We start from the raw sequence: 17,044 nt of genomic DNA on the forward strand, positions 1-17,044 counted from the left end.
GCTGCATCACCTCTTCACTTAACACTCTAGGCGTTTGGGAACTGAGGAGACCGACTGCTATAATTTTGAAAGTGAAACGTTTTCCCATTCTTACTTGATATAGGATTTCAGCTGCTCAACAGTTTGGGGTCTCCTTTGTCATAAGTTTTAGTTTCATAATGTTATCATAAATGTTTGTCTGAAATGTCTGGACTGCAGGCAGGTCAGTTTAGCACCTGGACACTTTTACTACAGAGCCATGCTGTAATACATGCAGAATTTTATTTGACATTGTCTTGCTGAAATAAGCAAGGCCTTCACAGAGGAGGTCATTTGTATGGCGGAGTTTTAACTTGGGTTTATGGATGCAGTGACGAGCTGTTTTCACAGACAGTGGTTTTCAAGTTTTTCTGAGCCCATGCAGTGGTTTTCACTACAGGATCATGTCTGTTTTTAATGCAGTGCTGTCTGAGGGCCAGCCTTGTCCCCTGCAGACAGAGATTTCTCTGCATGCTCTGTATCTTTTGATGATATTATGTACCATAGATGATGAGAAACAAAAGTTCTTTACTATTTTATGTTGAGAAACTTTATTCTTGAATTGTTTTACTATTTGCCCACACAGTCTTTCACAGAGTGGTGAACTCCTCCCCATCTTTACTTCTGAAAGACTCAGCCTCTCTAGGATGCTCTTTTTATACACTGTCATGCTACTGTTGCCAATTAATGTAATAAGTTGCGAGATGTTCCTCCAGGTGTTTTTTTTTTAGCATTTACCACCATTTACCAGTCTTTTGATGCCCCATACTAACTTGGGAAGAAAAAAACTTTTCAAAAAAACAATTTTTTTTTATATATTTTATATATTGTCTTAGTGCTATTTTCAATTAAATATATGATTTACATGATGCACATTATTGCATTCTATTTTTAGTTGCATTTTGCACAGCATCCCAACTTTTTCGAAGTTTCGGAGTTGTAGAGTGGACAGTGCGTAGACTCAGTGTTTAAAATACCCCAGCAGCACTGCTGTGTCTGAACCATTCGTACCAGTGCAACACACACCAACACCACCACCACATCAGTATCACTGCAGTGCTGAGAATGATCCACCGCCCAACATAGTACCTGCTCATATGGTGGTACCCAATGCCAAGTATTGGCTAGAGGGGTATGAAGCCCCCCAAGCACTGGGCTGTGGAGCAGTGGAGCTGTGTTCTGTGGAGTGACAGAGCTCGATCCATTACGGCTGGGATGAGCTGCAATGGTGTTTGTGATCCAGAACCAATCATCCAACAATCATCTTGTGGTTTAATTCAGTCAAATCCTTACAGCAATGTTCCAACATCTGGTGTAAAGGCTTCCCAGAAGAGTAGAGGCTGTCACTGCAGCAAAGAGGAACAAACTTCCTAATTTTAGAAGAAATGTTCAAGGAACAACACATTTTAGGGTCTTTTGCTGGATCTAGAATGTTTATTGAGTGATAAATGAATAAACCAAACCATCCACCATGGTCTCATCATGATCTCTCTGTTAGGACAATCACAAACAAAAAGAGAGGTGGAGAGAGGAAGACGTGTTTAAGGAATACTCCAATGTTTTTCAACCAACTCTGTTGATGGTCGACTGACATAGATGACAATTGCACAACCTTCCCTGTAAATAGAAAGAAAAGAACAGAAAACCTGCTGACCTGAAACACTAGAGAAGATAATGGTCAGTTGCTTCAGCAGAGATTGACCTAAACAGAGATTTGGTAACTGACTGAGACTGCTGGGAAAAAAATCACAACATTCTGCTAAATGCTCACTCAGTTCACAACAAAGCACTGATACAGTGTTACAATCATCAATTTCAATTCTAAATTCATCAAATAGAGCAGTTAAGCTATGGAGATCGTTCACGTTCAGATCCAAGACTGGAATATTAATTCTAAAGGTGACCTTCACTATTTCACTGAAGCTGCTCTGATCAGGTTTCTGAAATTAAATGCTATATTTAAAGGGAAACTGAGTTGTCCATCATGCCATTACAAGATAACGTGAAGTACAGTTTGGGTACAGTTTGATTAAGTACAATTTATAGTCTCTCTGAAAGAGCCCATCTGATGACATCTGTTCTAGTTGTATGACGATGCACTTCCTGTCTTAGCTGTCATACCAGTCCAGGAAAAGTAGAGAGAAGGAGCACATGACCAGGAAGAACAGGATCCACACACGGAAGCCCGCGTTGTTCTTGATTGCCTAAGAGCCGAAAAAAAAAAATCAAAAACATAAAGCTTATGCACTGAATCCACTTCCACACTGAAAATGGCGTAATACTTTAACACTTTTGAAGTACACACTGTAAAATGAGCTGGGTTTAAAGCGATAGTTCAGCTTAAGGACTTTTAAAATGGACAAAACTACAGACAGAATGTTGGCATTGATTTAGCTGCTACTACTGTTTTTGCATGATGTACTTCTGTCCATTGTGTAGATATAAAAACATGTCTTGGTATAATTAATTACATTGAGCCTTTGGTAGCAATTATAGCTTTAAGATGTAAAAAAGTATTCGCTTTTTACAGCTTTTTGCCAGTTTGTCCACTTTAGGCTACATACAAAGTGCTTCCACACAATGTATGGAATAAATAGTTAACTGCAGTTATTTATATGGAAATTAATCATCACCTAAAATTCTGACAGACCTACCTGCTAGTAATCAACTATCTTTAGTATGATTAGTGTTTTCTTTCTGTAACTGTAACAGAGTATGGTTACCTTTTTTGTATCCTGGTTATGAGCTTTGGATTTAGAGTGCAATATTCTAAGATCTAATTTTTCTTAATAAGAAATGCTCCAGAAATTATGAAAAGAATCCATAACAGTATTAGGGAAAAGTATCGAGTTATGCTGCTGATGAAGAGTGTTCAGATGACAATGCTGGGTTTGTCCTCACTCTGTATGATGTCATCTTTCTCACCTCTCGTATGTCCTCATTTCCTTCTTTAACGTTTTCAGTGGCACCAACAACCAGCTGATGAATATTGTCAATCTCCATCTCCTGCAGGACAATAATAAACAGATTTGTTATATACACAGACTTCGACACAGTGGTGCTCCAGTTACATACTCTTGGGGGAAACCCCAGCACCATCTTAAAGGTTGTTTTCTTACTTTGTTAGCTCAAGTGCAGTGTTACACAGAAGTAGTGCTGGCTGAAAACTGAATACAGTCATAAATGGATTCAGTAATATATTCCATTGCAGTAACTAAAAAAATAATTTATTCAGAATACTTTTAGAATACATATTGTTTATGCAGATAGGAAAAACTCTGCTGTTGTCCTTATATAATTAACAATGTTCCTTGCTGTTACTGGTCAACAGTAACAAAATCTTGCTATTTTGACTATAAAGTGTGTAGCTGTGTGATTTTCAATTAGTGACATATATGCTTTTCACTTATGAACATGTCCACTACTGCCAGAATATATATAGGCTAGTTTACTCTTGGACCGATACGCTCTATGTACAACTTTACACTGCAACATTCCATGATTGGTACATATCGATAAGCTGTGGACCCTCTTTAGGACTGTTCCCACAGTGAGTATTTTTACACAATAAGTTGGATGGACATAAGCCACTCACTCACATACATACACACACACACACACCTGCTGCAGAACCTTCTCAGCAAAAATCTCCTGCAGCCGAGAGATCTCCACCACCTTTCCTTCAATTTGCCTGTAAAACAAAAACATACAGAAACATACATAAATTCAAGGGTTGGACGGTATCCAATTTTATCATACCTTCTGGCTACAAATGTTTTCAGGCAAATCTTGCAGTCTGGTTCAGGACTTCTGGCAGTTTTAGGCTGCGGTTTGAGTAGCAGGTGTTGTTATATACAACACAAATAACTGAGTTAAGAGTACTTTGTTGCAGTCCCAAATTATCTACATCATATGAGTTCAGTGGCTACCTTTTACACTGTGTACTACAAAACTGCTTGGAATGTAATCTCTTTATATTAACATATATTAAAAAATACAGAAGTTTTGCCTTCTCTTGTAAAGTTACCATTTTGGACTTGTTTTTCTTTGAACAGTGACAATTCTTGTTTGTTTAGCTCACAATAGCCAAAGATCCACTGAGAATACAGGTTCATGTTTCATGTCAGCAAATTATTTTTGAATAGAATGTTTTACATCCTTTAACAGGCTCTCACTGTTTACCTTAGTCTCGTACCTGGTTCATTTAGGCTAATAACTTTTTAATTGCGAACCCAGAGAAGAGTGGCATTTTCACAGCAATGTGTATGTAGGCGTATGTGTCAAGCTCACCTGACTTCATCCACCAGACTGTTCATCTCACTCACCAGCCTCTTATTCTCCTGCTCAAACTGAACAAACACAAGCACACATATATGATTGTAATAGGAAACAGCGGCTATGAAAGGAAACACAGAAGTTTAATGCTTTTAAAAGCTCAATCACTGAAAGCTATTCTATGAAATCGTCATGGATGTGCTGCCTGATGCCCAAGACATTATTGGTAAGAAAGAGTGTGTACACACATGCTACCACGTGTGTGTGTGTTTACCATCTGTATCTCCTCTGGTGAGAGCTCATCCTCAACTCTACTGTCCTCCCACAATTCAACACCACCATCAGAAACCGGCTTGTCTGGAAGCACAAAAAAACACAAACAAAAGCTGTTGAAGTTAATGCATTAATAATGCATTAACTGTTAATGCATTAATAATGCATTAACTGTTAATGCATTAATAATACATTAACTGTTAATGCATTAATAATACATTAACTGTTAATGCATTAATAATGCATTAACAAAAACAATTATTAATCACTATTTTTGAAGGCTGGTAGATTTTCCTTGTTTGACCTATCAAACCATTTGTAGTATTTCAGGCTAAAGCTCAGCTGCTCACGCACTGCATATTGCTATGATAGAATTCATAATTGTAGCCCTCTCATTCAAATACAGATTTTAAATCTCAGGAGAACTACAAATAAACCAACCAGCAGCAAACTACCAAAAGTAATAGCAAAGGGGAAAGCTAATCTTGCAGAAATGGTTAATACATGAATGAAGGGCCTCTGACTTTTGTACAATACTGTTGTTCTGAATTTATGCGTGCAGAGGCTCATATACCGTTGTTTTCCTCCTGTGCTTGTGTTTTCTCTGCATCTTCGCTTGGAGGTTTTTCCACTTTACTTTTCTGCTCTGGTTCTAATCGAGACCTGTGCACACAAACAGATGCACACGGTAGATATTGCTGTGCATGCTGTAGTCAGATACAGTTAAAGCTCAGTCTGCTTTATTGAGTGACTCACAGTCTCTTCTTATCCACTACTCTCTTCACCCGGATGGCTCTCTGCTCAGAGTACAGCTTACACACACCTGCAGAAACACATACGCACAATAATTTTGCAAGTACATAAACTCATTGTGACCAAAGAGAAGTTATACGTGTGCAAACAGTGACAAAGTAAAATGTGTGCATATATGGGTGTATACACTTACGTGTGCTTGTGTTTATGAAAGTGTGTTTGTGTTCACCTACTTTTAAGATATGACTCTATTAGGTCCAACACAGCTCCACGATGCTCCTTCATCTGAGCAGAAATTCCTGTCTTCTCAGCTACACACACACACACACACACACACACACACACACACACACATATATATACACATACACACCAAGAACACACATGAAAAGCTGAAAATCTCTGCATGTCAGCCTCAGCATGTACAGTACTGAGCAACAGTCAAAGACTACCCTTCATTTAGTTTATTTCCAGTCAAAACTTAAGTGCACATTCTTTTCAGTGTCAGGAAAAAAAAATTGCAAACATATATCTAACAGAAAATTACACAAAAGCTTCAACAACTAAATATTTTTGCCATTATTACAGCTTCCATTCTTTTCAGGAGACTTGCTTTCAAAATTCGGCAGGGATATTTTTCTACAGCTCCAAAGTGCAGTCTTAGAAGTTGGTTGCAATTTCTGTTTCTCATAATCCAGGTATTCACAAACACATTCAATAATGCTTAGGTCAGGACTGTTGTTTTAAGTATAACATCTTTAGTGGAAACTGTCCATAAACAGAGTTGTCTGTAGCGGCAGCATTTCATGTGCAGTGTAAGCTCCCACATCGCAGCAGGTCAAGTGGACAAAGTGTTTTCATACAGTGTGAACTTATAAATCATAGTCTTTGGCCATACATGACTGGTGACTCAAACGTGATAGAAGAACAATCGCATAGTGTATACCTGCCGTTAGACTTCTGTGCGCATGTAAACATCGTCAGTGCCTGCATATTAAAGAGATGAAAATACATGTCTAACAGTATGTGTGTGTATGTTACCCTCAGTTCTTAGTTGTTTGATGGCATCTGAACACGTCCTCATGAAGATTTGAGCATCCTGATCAATCTGGTCTCGCTCACTGTCCGTCATACGATTTAGATCTGAAGAAATTAAACTGCAGACAGACGCACACATTATAACATTCACAATATGAACTTGAATATCCAGTAAATTATGTTGCTCATAAACATGGCACTTGATATAATCAGCAATAAACTTCACACTAGGCCAGGACTGGACTGGGAAGTAAATTCGGCCCTAGATTTTTTGTTAGACCAGCCCACTACAAAAACAGTGACGTTCCCCCTACACAACCCCCAAAAATCATGATCTCTAAACCGCGACCAAGCTTGCAATCATTGTTACAGTGAGTGGACGTATATTTTCGAACAATAAATACAGTTTACCTCTTCAGAATACACGAGCGTGAACATGTCAAATACACTGTAGCTTGGCTGAGAACTGGAGTGACTGCTGGTTAGCTAGCTAGTTTATTAGCCTGAGCTCTAAACAAATTGCTTCCTTTCATTTCTTCATATCTTTGCATCTTATTTAAGTACTATGTTTTTCCTCATGCACCCCCCTCCACTCCCAAATTTCTTTCTAGCAAGCCCAACATTCACAATTGTTACCATTGTGCTTTCATTTGGGAGCAGCAGCATTTGTGTGATTGGCCAATGGCCACATACTGAGAGTGCAGACATGTGCACTTCCGTATTCGCCTGGTGTTCTTACGAATTTAGCTATGTCGTAAAAATGTCCTACCGTACAGAATATTTACAGGTAGCGTTCTACATAAAACTATAGATAGGATATTTGGATAGCCACAAGCTGTTTGTCCCAGGTGGTCTCTAGTCATGTTATATACAGCTACATTAGAAACGACCATGCACTTCTCTCTTTTTCACTCTCTTTCAGTGGCGCAAGCACACAGTTGCCCACCAGGAACTGTCCTGGCCCTATCAATGGCCAGTCCATCCCTGCACTAGGTAAAGGTAGTCGGCCGCCTCCCCCAGAAGCAAGATAGCTCATTAACATACAAATAAGATATACAGAACAAACCAAAATGGGTATTATTTGCCATTTTAGCAATTATTCCATGTTGGTATGCAATTATGCAACTGCATGTAGGCAGACTGGTATGAGTAAGCAAGCAATAAAGCTTATATCGAGGAAACTCTTGGTCTACATTCACATTACAAGTCTTTCTGCACAGATCTTTCTGCCCTGATGGATCCCTTTTTGTGTCCAAGTGACTCATATCTGTCTTTAGTATGAACAGACCTCTGCCCTGAAACGACCTGTATGCGCAAATCCTTATCAAAATAGCATCATGTGAATGATCCACAGGCATAACGAAAAGCAACAATAAATGGATGAACTATCAGCCCAAGCCTTCACTGTAAAACTTAATAGCTCTGATCAACTCTCACTTCATGATTAGTAGAGAAGTCTTTTAGAGTGAAGTGATGTGAAGATGTGAAACGCTCTGTTCTAAAGAAACTTACCAAGTCAGAATTTTTCCCTGTGTGGTGATAGGAATCAGACATCTGAACCGTTTATCGCCTCTAAAAGCTTCTTCACAGAAAGTAAGTACATGAAATGCTTACCAATATTCTGCCTGATGCCTAAGACATTATTTTATGATAGTTTTGAGCCAAGATTAAAAACATATTTCTTAATATATTCTTGGTAAAGAGATACATTGAGGGTGTTGTAAGGCAAAATAGTCCAAAGAAAACTTTTTTTTTTCAGATTTACTGCTGTTTTACCAACATTATCAACATCATCAACATGTAAGTTCACTGGATAGTAAATAAAAGGGCTATATTTTGTGTTGTAGACATTGTAATCTCTGGTTCCTCTCACCTCCACTGTAAAGAAATCAGAGTTGGTAAGACTCTAAAATTTTACATCAACTCACCCAAACACTCTGTTTACATCTCAGCCATACAAATACCCAGATATTTTGAACAACATATTTTGAAATTTCCTTTTTTAGGGCAGAAAATAAACAGATCTGTGCCACTTAAACCTGATAATGTGAATGTAGCTTTAGCTGTGGGTGAAAGTATTTTGCGCTTCAATATTAAATTTAGGGTGAATTTCAAGAGGGCCCCATTTAGGGATATCAAAAGTATCAGTACTTTGGTTCCACTGATTGAGCCATTTATTACAAAAAAGGGAGTCAAGAGTATACAAAAATACTTTGAATTTAACACAGATGAGCAAGGTGATATAGTGGACCTCAAAATCCAAACAGCAAACAATGCCATCAGATATTTCAGACGTTGGTTATATCATCAGAGCTCTTATTCAAAAGCAGAAACTCATATCACCTTCATTGTTATTTGAGAATGTTGGTCTTTAATATATTGCACACAATGAAGCCGCTGAGTCACACACGTACCAAACAAACCCAAACTTGTGTGCTTGTTGTTAGTAGAAAGTTATTGCTTATTCACCCAGGTTCAGGTTCACTGGGCTTACCGGCTGTTTTTCTGGACATATTAATTCCCAGGATATCCAGACATTACTAAGTTTTTTAATTGTTTTAGAATGTTTGATTCATGTGCTCTAACCTTTAGAACTTACTGGTTTAGTATTTAAATGGGTAGTCATTGTGGATTTCAATAATATACTACACTTTAAAAAAGGATGGTTCTTTATATGGAACCATGAACACTCAAAGAACCCTTTGCATGATTAAGGGATTCTTTGCATCGTGAAAGGGTTCTTCAGACTGATATATATGCAACCATTTCCTTTACTAAAGAACCCTTTAGGAACCATAATTTTTAAGTGTGTAATTATAGTATTTCTGCTATTGCTGTGGTAATGAGTTGGTACCAATTCCACGAGTATTAGTGTAACAACCAAACCTTTGGAATTATGACAATTCTAACCTCATTCCCATCTTTGTCTACAGTCCAAAATGTATTAGTTGATTCAGTATAAAAATTCCCAGTAAATGGATACATATTGTTAAAGCCTTAAACAAGAGGGAAATAAAATAAATTAAAAAAAGAACCTTGTAAGTTAATTTAACAACATAGTTATTCCAAGTCTTTCTGGACCATTTCTATTATTCATTTCATCCCGAAATGTTCACATAATGTAAGCTGGCATTACAAAGAGTGTAAAAAAAAATTGAGAAGATTTTTATGACAGCGACAATATGGAATACTCAGAAAAGGTCTGTTAGTTATTCCAGTTTGACCTTTCAAACTAGAAGTAAAAAGGATCTTTTTTTTTACTCCAGAGTTGGTTCTAAAACCCCTGTCTGTCCTCTACCCAAAACCCCATCAGTATTCACATCAACCAGCTCTATGCTTCTGTGCTGGTATTTTTCAGCCATGAACTGATAGGTCCCTCTGATGGATTGCTGTAGTTTCTGCTGAGCAGCCAGCATCAAGTACAACCTTGAAAATGTTTTAGATAGCAGCTATAAGGCTAAAGCTCTTGGTGTGCGGCCAGTGCGGCACAAGATTATGTGTAAAGTGATCTTAAGGACGGTCAGGATGACTGTAGATTGCTTACGGAGAGGTATGCAAGGCCTGGGGCTTATGCTGGTCAAGTTCGCCATCTAGTGTTGATTAAAATCATCAAACCGTCAGTTTTAAAGCAGTGGTGCCCACAGTGGTACCGTCCTGGAGATATAACACCTTGCAAAGTTTAGATCCAACAGACCTAGCTCTAAAATTTAGGTGTCCCTGAAAGCCTTTATTACCTGGATCACATGTGTTCGATTAGGGTTGGCGCTGATCTCTGCAGGGTGGTAGGTCTTCAGGACCACGACTAAGCACCCCTGTTTTAAACCAATAAAATTTACACCCAAAGACAGCCAAGACATGTTTGGTGTCTAAAGTCTGCTTCTGAAATAGACTTGCTATTGAGACTCTGTATCACACTGTTATCTATAAATTAAAAAAATAAAAAATATAAAAAATCTGTAAATATATGTTGAGGACCTCAAAAATGCACAATATAAAATTCATTACTAATAATAACAATTATAATAACTCCAAATTATTGTCCATGATTTTGGAATGGGAGGTCCAATAAGCTCAGATAGGTGTGATATGTATTAGCAGTATGGAGAAATATAACATATGCTTCTACAGGGTTACAAAGGGAGTAAAATGAATAAAATGCAGACATTTTAGCGCAGTCACCCTGCTCTTCCGGAGTATCATTTGTACGTTATCAAATATTAGTCAAATTTAAACATCTGTCCAATGCTGACAATTATTCTGAAGCAATTATCTTCCAATAGCAACACCCTTGTATCATTGTGCCATCATCCCTCATAATAATAGGAATAATAAAAAAGCTACTACTGTTAGAAGTATGCAATGTACTTTTGCCCATTTTCATTTATATAACTGTCAACATATCTTGGCTAATTGACTACATGCTGGGGTAAACTGTAAATCTGATAAAATATTCTATTAAGGAATATAAGTAAAATTTGGAATCATAAATTTTGAAGGTTGGAATCAATGTTTCATTAAAATAAAAAAAAATAAACATTGCAGATAAATGGATGAAATACTGATTCTATGATGATGGTACAGTTCTACAACTGCACAGATTTCAAATAATAAGCAGGAAGCTGCAAAAAATAGGAAAATATAAGATGTATAAAGAATGATGAACAGAGCTGTAGATGATTACTGACTTTGAAAACATTCCAAAATAAAACAATTAACATCAGAATGCCTTGTATAGAAAATGTAGTAATCAAATCTCACCCAGGTCACACATTGAGAAATTAATTACAGTGCATTATTTATCATTTAGTATCTTTTTGGTGTTGAGTAACTGGAAGGCAGTGGGATGTGTGTGCATACGTATTAGCTACCTATACAAAAATTTCAAATAATGTTGTCTGGTAAATAGAACAAGAAGCTTCAATAAAGCTATCATTTTCCCTGTTACATTCTTCCAAAGGAGTGCAAACTCAGTCCACACACTTTGTACCAAGGACAGCAAGAGGCTCTAAGCAGCTAAAGTGCAGCCTGTAACCCTTCCCACATTTAGGATCAAAGGTCAGGGTTAGGCCTACCTGCTGGCGTTTACATAGTCCTTCCTGTGCTGCAGTAAGAAGTCCTTCAGCTTGGTGATGTTCGAAATCTGCAGGAAGAAAGACAGCAGGACTGAGTAAGGGAGAGAGACTCAAACCTGTCAATACACAATTCAAGTAATTATGTAATGTAAATTAAACGCATAGTAAAACAAAAACTCTAGAACTCTAGAGTGAAGCAGCAGAGGGGTTTATAGACCTGCCCACACTGCCTTCTAATAATTCAAATTCAACTCATGCAAGGCTTGCCAAACATATTTACTGAAAATTACTGAAAATTCATTTTCACATACTTTAATCATGGAAAGGGTTCTTCAAGTGTTAATGGTTCTATATTGAACAATTTTCTTCACTAAAGAACCCTTGAAGAAATATCTTTTTTAAGAGTGTATGTCTATTAGCAATGTGTATTTTAACTAATCTTGATATTAGAGTATTATTCGCAAAAGTTAATGGACAGAAATCCGAGTGACTACAGGTAAGGACTTCAGTAACGTGGTAGCTCACCTGAGGTGGATTCAAACCTGGAACCCTTACTATAGGGGAGCAATGTAAACAGAGTGAGCTACCCACTGAGGATATAAGCAAGAAGGACTGAAGTGCTCAAGAGTCAACACAAAATAAAATAAAAAGCAAACCCAATCGTATGTTGGTGTGAACTAGGGGAGGTAAGCTGAGACACTAATGAAAAGCAAAGGCTAAGAGAGACCTAGATTGGGATACAAACTGCAGACCCCAGTAATGGAGCTCTGACACAACTCGTCACACCACTAGAGGGGGTGGCAGACAGCAAGAGGTAAAGGAAGTAAAGGACAAGTCAAGACTGAGGGGCTCGAAATCGAGAGAGCAAAACAGAAACACAAACCAAGGTTTCCAACAAAGGAAAGGTGGGATAGGGAAAAAGCAAAAAAATGCTAGCAGGCAAATCCTGGCATGGAGGGCAGAGAATGTCTGAACTGAGGACAAAGAGCTCAGCATATTCTCTGAGTGGTTCCTTTTCTCTTTTTTCTTTAAACCTAAGAATGCAACTTGAGAAATGCCCAGAAAAGAAGTGCAAGAGATACCCTGAGAGGGATGTTTGAGGGGTTAGGAGTGGCACAGACAAGAAAGGAGAGAGCGATGAGAGACCCAGGAGAAAACTTGAGGGGCTTTACCAAATTACCAGCTTAGACTTGTATAGCACTATGAAAACAGAGCCCAAGACTGAGTGTGGAAGTTAGGGTGAGCTTCCCTTAAGGAGGGAAGGAACAGGTGCTGCCGACTGCCCCGTTCACGGAGGAGTGGTTCTATGCCTCCCTCTGCTGGCCAGGGGTGGGTTAGCAGACAGCCCAGCCCCAGATCGGAGCCTTACATAACCAGTACAACACTGACTGCTGAGGACTCATTGTTTTCTTCTCAGTGGAAGTTTGTCAGAGAAACACATTTCCACTTTTTAGACATAGCCAACATCAGCTAGAGTAGTTAGCCTAGTTACCAGTAAATTCTTAACAATGCGCACACATTTAGGAACTTGTGTTAACATACACACTTACAAAGAGAAGCACAAATGCATCAAAACATAAAAGAGGTGTTTCAGTGACTTGCTAGTCTCTATATTTTCTCCCTATTACTGTAATGAAACAACTAATATTCGCATAGTGATTTAAGTTTTTTAATAATGGCACTCCAAATGGTGAAGTGAGTACTTGAGTACCTGTACACGTCCCCAGCAGCCATATCTTGTTAATGATTTAAATAAAACTGAAATAACTGAAAAACTTCTCAATTCTCAGTCCTCAGATTGTTTCTCACAGTAACTGGTTGGCTGTTTCTCTTTATGTAATTGTTCTACTAACTGAAAAAAAATCACTTATTTAATTCACTTACTGAAATGAAGTTATTTAAATGAAGCAAAAGTTTTTTTTTAATCAGACAGATAATACCTGACGCACCGAAGTGCAGACAAACGGATGTGCAATTAGCCAAACAGAATGCAACTGACAAAATTCTATGAGCTCCATGTGCTACACATCACCCATGAGAGTAATAACTGATCATCACATTGATTTGTCAGTCTACTCAGGCTTTAGCAGAGCTCAGTAATACTGAGATTAATAATTCTATATTTATATGCTTACATATATAATAGTAATATTGTATTACTTCTATGATCCCTATTATTATTATCATCATTACAGCTGAACTGAATAAAAAGCGTAAAAGAAAGAAACATGCACCCGCACACCACACATCCGCAGTCCTAATGCAGACTGGATCAGTCTTGTTTCCGTCTCTGTAAGACTGTAAGTGACTTTCATTCATTACCCAGGTTTCTACCTGCTGTGCACAAGGTGAATAAATGCAGCAAGTGTCTGCTGTCAGAAAGCTTTCGTTGCCAATGCGGCCAAAAAAAACACCAAGTACAAAATGAATGACTGTGAATGGTGGGTGAGTAGTAATTGGCAGTAATCAAAGCTGAGCTGGCAGATGCAGCTGTGTGAAAAACGTCCTTTCAGTCAGTGCATCCAGCAGCTTCACTGCAAACTCACTTAGGAAGCAAAAGTCTGAGCCAATATTTACTGAGTAATTTTGTCAATATCCTGAAATTCAGCTCCAAATTACCCATATAACCACAAGGGGGTGCTCACACACACACACACACACACACACACACGAGCGCACACACACACACAAATGCACACACACGAGTGCACACACGAGCGCACACACAGACGCACACAGCTGAGCGAAAGTCAGGAGAATTTCTGATAATGTGTCTGAGGACAGTATCCTTCCACTGTGAGAAGACAACAACTCAACACTATGAGTCTGAAAGGATGTGTAGCTGTCAAGAAGCCCTTACTGAGAAAAGGAAATAGACAAAAAAAAGAAGAACAAATAGAACAAAGATGCTGCTGGTGTTCTCAGAACAATGGGCTGACCACCCCAGAGTCCAGACCAAGTGTGATTACTTGGTTTGTGAGAAGCACAAAATGCAACCAACTTCTAAGACTGAACTTTTGAGGTGTGGAAGAATATCCCTACCAACTTCGGAGAGCAAGTCTCCCAAAAAGAATGAAAGCTTTAATAATAGCTAAAGGTGGACACAATGAATACTGCAAAAAAATGGTATTATATTTAGTTGTTGAGGCTTCTGTTAAATATATGTTTTCTGCTTTAACTCTTAATGCTAAAAAATGAATAACTTATAAGCTGTTTTGGTTGGAAATTAAATAAATGAATGGTGGTCTCTGACTTTTGACAGAAACATGCAGACACACACCGGCTCGCACCAACATAAGCACGCACACACGCACACACACACACACACTTTTCTGTTCAGAAGTCACCAGAAAAAAAAAATCCAGCTAGACAAGTGACGGCTTGAGCAGTGACAGGCTGGTTTGGGATTGGTGGATTATTTCAGTGTGTAAGCGCAGCCTACTGTCTCTGCCTTTAACCACCGTAATTACATAATGACTGCAGTTGTAGAAGTTGACCCCAACTTAGTGGCCTAATAGCAGGTCCAAAAACAGCACAGCGCAGCAGGAGGGAGGGTGAGGCACGCACACACAAAACACGTTTGTTTTTATAAAATGTCAGGACATGGGGTCTGAGAGGTATTATATATCGTCGCTGTCATCGTATCTTCAAAATGGTTAAACTGTACAGGAGAGGGAAAAATATCCTTAACTTGTAATCGAAGTTGATGTAATGACATTTTCTTCCAAGTAATACTGGAGCATTTCTACTGGACCTACTGAATCATGAAATTTAACACGATGCAAAGGTAACTGTAGTCTTCAAATTATGCAAAAAAGTAACAAATGACAAAAATAGACACAGAATGTCTTTTTTTGATGCAACATATTTACTTACACATATATGTTCTAAGCCTAACTCTTAACCCATAAAGCAGAATCCCATCTATTTTTCACAGTTTCTGCATAATTACATCATTAAAATGCAAACATTCAGACTGAGATATTCAGATCGGTTTAATGTGAATTGCTCCATTCTAGAGAACCTTTTCCAGCAGTGATGACAGAAACCAGATTACAATCAGTTTTCGTAACAATGAGATGTCAAATATGGGGGAATAAACATGGGGGAGTCTCCTATTTTATGACTGATTTGTGAACACCAGCCAATGCCTCTCAGAATGTTACTGCAGGAAATGCAATATGCTGTCTGATGCCTGAGATGCTGTATTATAATTATGTGATAAAGCTGTCGCCTAAAACTTTTACAAGTCCAATTTTTATGTTTAGAATAAAAAATAAACACACGTAATAACGCCATCTTTCACATTAAATCTGAAACTATGATTACATTTTTAAATCAGATTTAATGCGTTGTATGGATGTGTTAAAAATTAAGCTCACCAATCAGAGCTCAGTTGTCATGGTTGCAGTCCAAACATGCATCAAGATTTTGGCAGAACAGCTGAGCTTGTTTGTAGCAGAGCACTGAAGCTTAGACGACAATCAACATGCTGACTTTAAAAATGCGGAAGTTAAAGAAAATACATGGTGGAGCAGAGCGGAAAGGCTGGGGAATGATAGTGAGTATGTTCTGGCAACTGTACTACAGTCCTTTTTTAGTTATCTAGGTGCATCCTAGTCTGTTTATGCTGACAAATACCCACAAACTATTAGCTTTCCTAGCTAATGAATGCTGCTTTTAATAAGAGGAGCAGCAAGCCTTGAATGCAGCCTTGAACAGTATGGGATGAACCATTTGAGGAAGAAGAAATGGATTTCTTGAGGAGCAGTGATAACGAATTCATAATATTTTTCTTTTAAGTGCTACAACTAAACGATGCACATACTGTGTTTACTCCATTCTACAGAAAAGACAACAACATGGGGAGTTCCATCACCTCATACAAGAGCTGAAGCTGAATAGCGAGCTATTTTGAAGTTATTTTCATATGTTACTGGAGGGAATTTGAGGCTCTGCTTCTGCTTGTTGCTCCTCTCATTAAAAGGAGCTTTTATTAGCGAGGGAAGCCAATAGTTTGTGGTTCTTTATGGGCATGAATAGACTAGGAAGCACCTAGATAAACCAAAAAACGACTACATATAGTTGCTGCACTCAGCCATTCCCCAGCCTTTTGCTCCGCTCCACCAAGTATTTTCTTTAACCTTCCCATTTTTATAGTCAGCATCGGGCTTGCCATGTAAGCTTCAGTGCTCTGCTACAAGAAAGATGAGCTGTTCTGCTCATTCAATTCAATGCTCATTTATTTGGGCTGCAACCATGACAACGAAGCTCTGATCGGACAACTTGATTTTTAACGCATCTGCACAACACAGACAATGCAAGGCTCTGATACAAAAAAATCATCACATCATCGCAGCCCATCAGTTTCGGACATGGTGTAAAAGACGGTATTAATATACGCTTGCTCATTTTCCAACTTGACATGCGTGTTTTCAGCCATAAAAGGGGATGTAAGCACCCTCTTGTGGTTGTCCGGGTAATTTGGACTTGCTTTGAATAGGCCTGTAATTTAGATAAATTAGTATCTTATAAATTAGTTCTTGAATAGCAGAAGGAAAGTTTTTTTTTCTGTTTTGTTTTGCAGATTTAACACTGTTTTACCATTATTAACA

General features: G+C 38.2%; 1 protein-coding gene across 1 annotated transcript in view; it reads right to left on the reverse strand.

Annotated features, from left to right (window-relative positions):
* Positions 1-1,430: 1,430 nt before the first annotated feature.
* The window catches only part of stx18 (syntaxin 18), a 39,780-nt gene continuing 24,166 nt past the window's right edge, over positions 1,431-17,044 (reverse strand). The window contains exons 2-11 of the mRNA XM_036589896.1: positions 11,430-11,497; positions 6,361-6,476; positions 5,553-5,630; positions 5,323-5,389; positions 5,141-5,229; positions 4,568-4,650; positions 4,309-4,367; positions 3,640-3,709; positions 2,944-3,024; positions 1,431-2,222 (exon numbers count right to left, since the gene is read on the reverse strand). Of these exons, the coding sequence (XP_036445789.1) occupies positions 2,127-2,222; positions 2,944-3,024; positions 3,640-3,709; positions 4,309-4,367; positions 4,568-4,650; positions 5,141-5,229; positions 5,323-5,389; positions 5,553-5,630; positions 6,361-6,476; positions 11,430-11,497 (807 nt within the window). The 3' untranslated portion in view covers positions 1,431-2,126. The remainder of the gene's footprint in view (positions 2,223-2,943; positions 3,025-3,639; positions 3,710-4,308; positions 4,368-4,567; positions 4,651-5,140; positions 5,230-5,322; positions 5,390-5,552; positions 5,631-6,360; positions 6,477-11,429; positions 11,498-17,044) is intronic.

Source organism: Colossoma macropomum, unplaced genomic scaffold (assembly GCF_904425465.1).
Source record: "Colossoma macropomum unplaced genomic scaffold, Colossoma_macropomum, whole genome shotgun sequence".
NCBI lineage: Eukaryota > Metazoa > Chordata > Actinopteri > Characiformes > Serrasalmidae > Colossoma > Colossoma macropomum.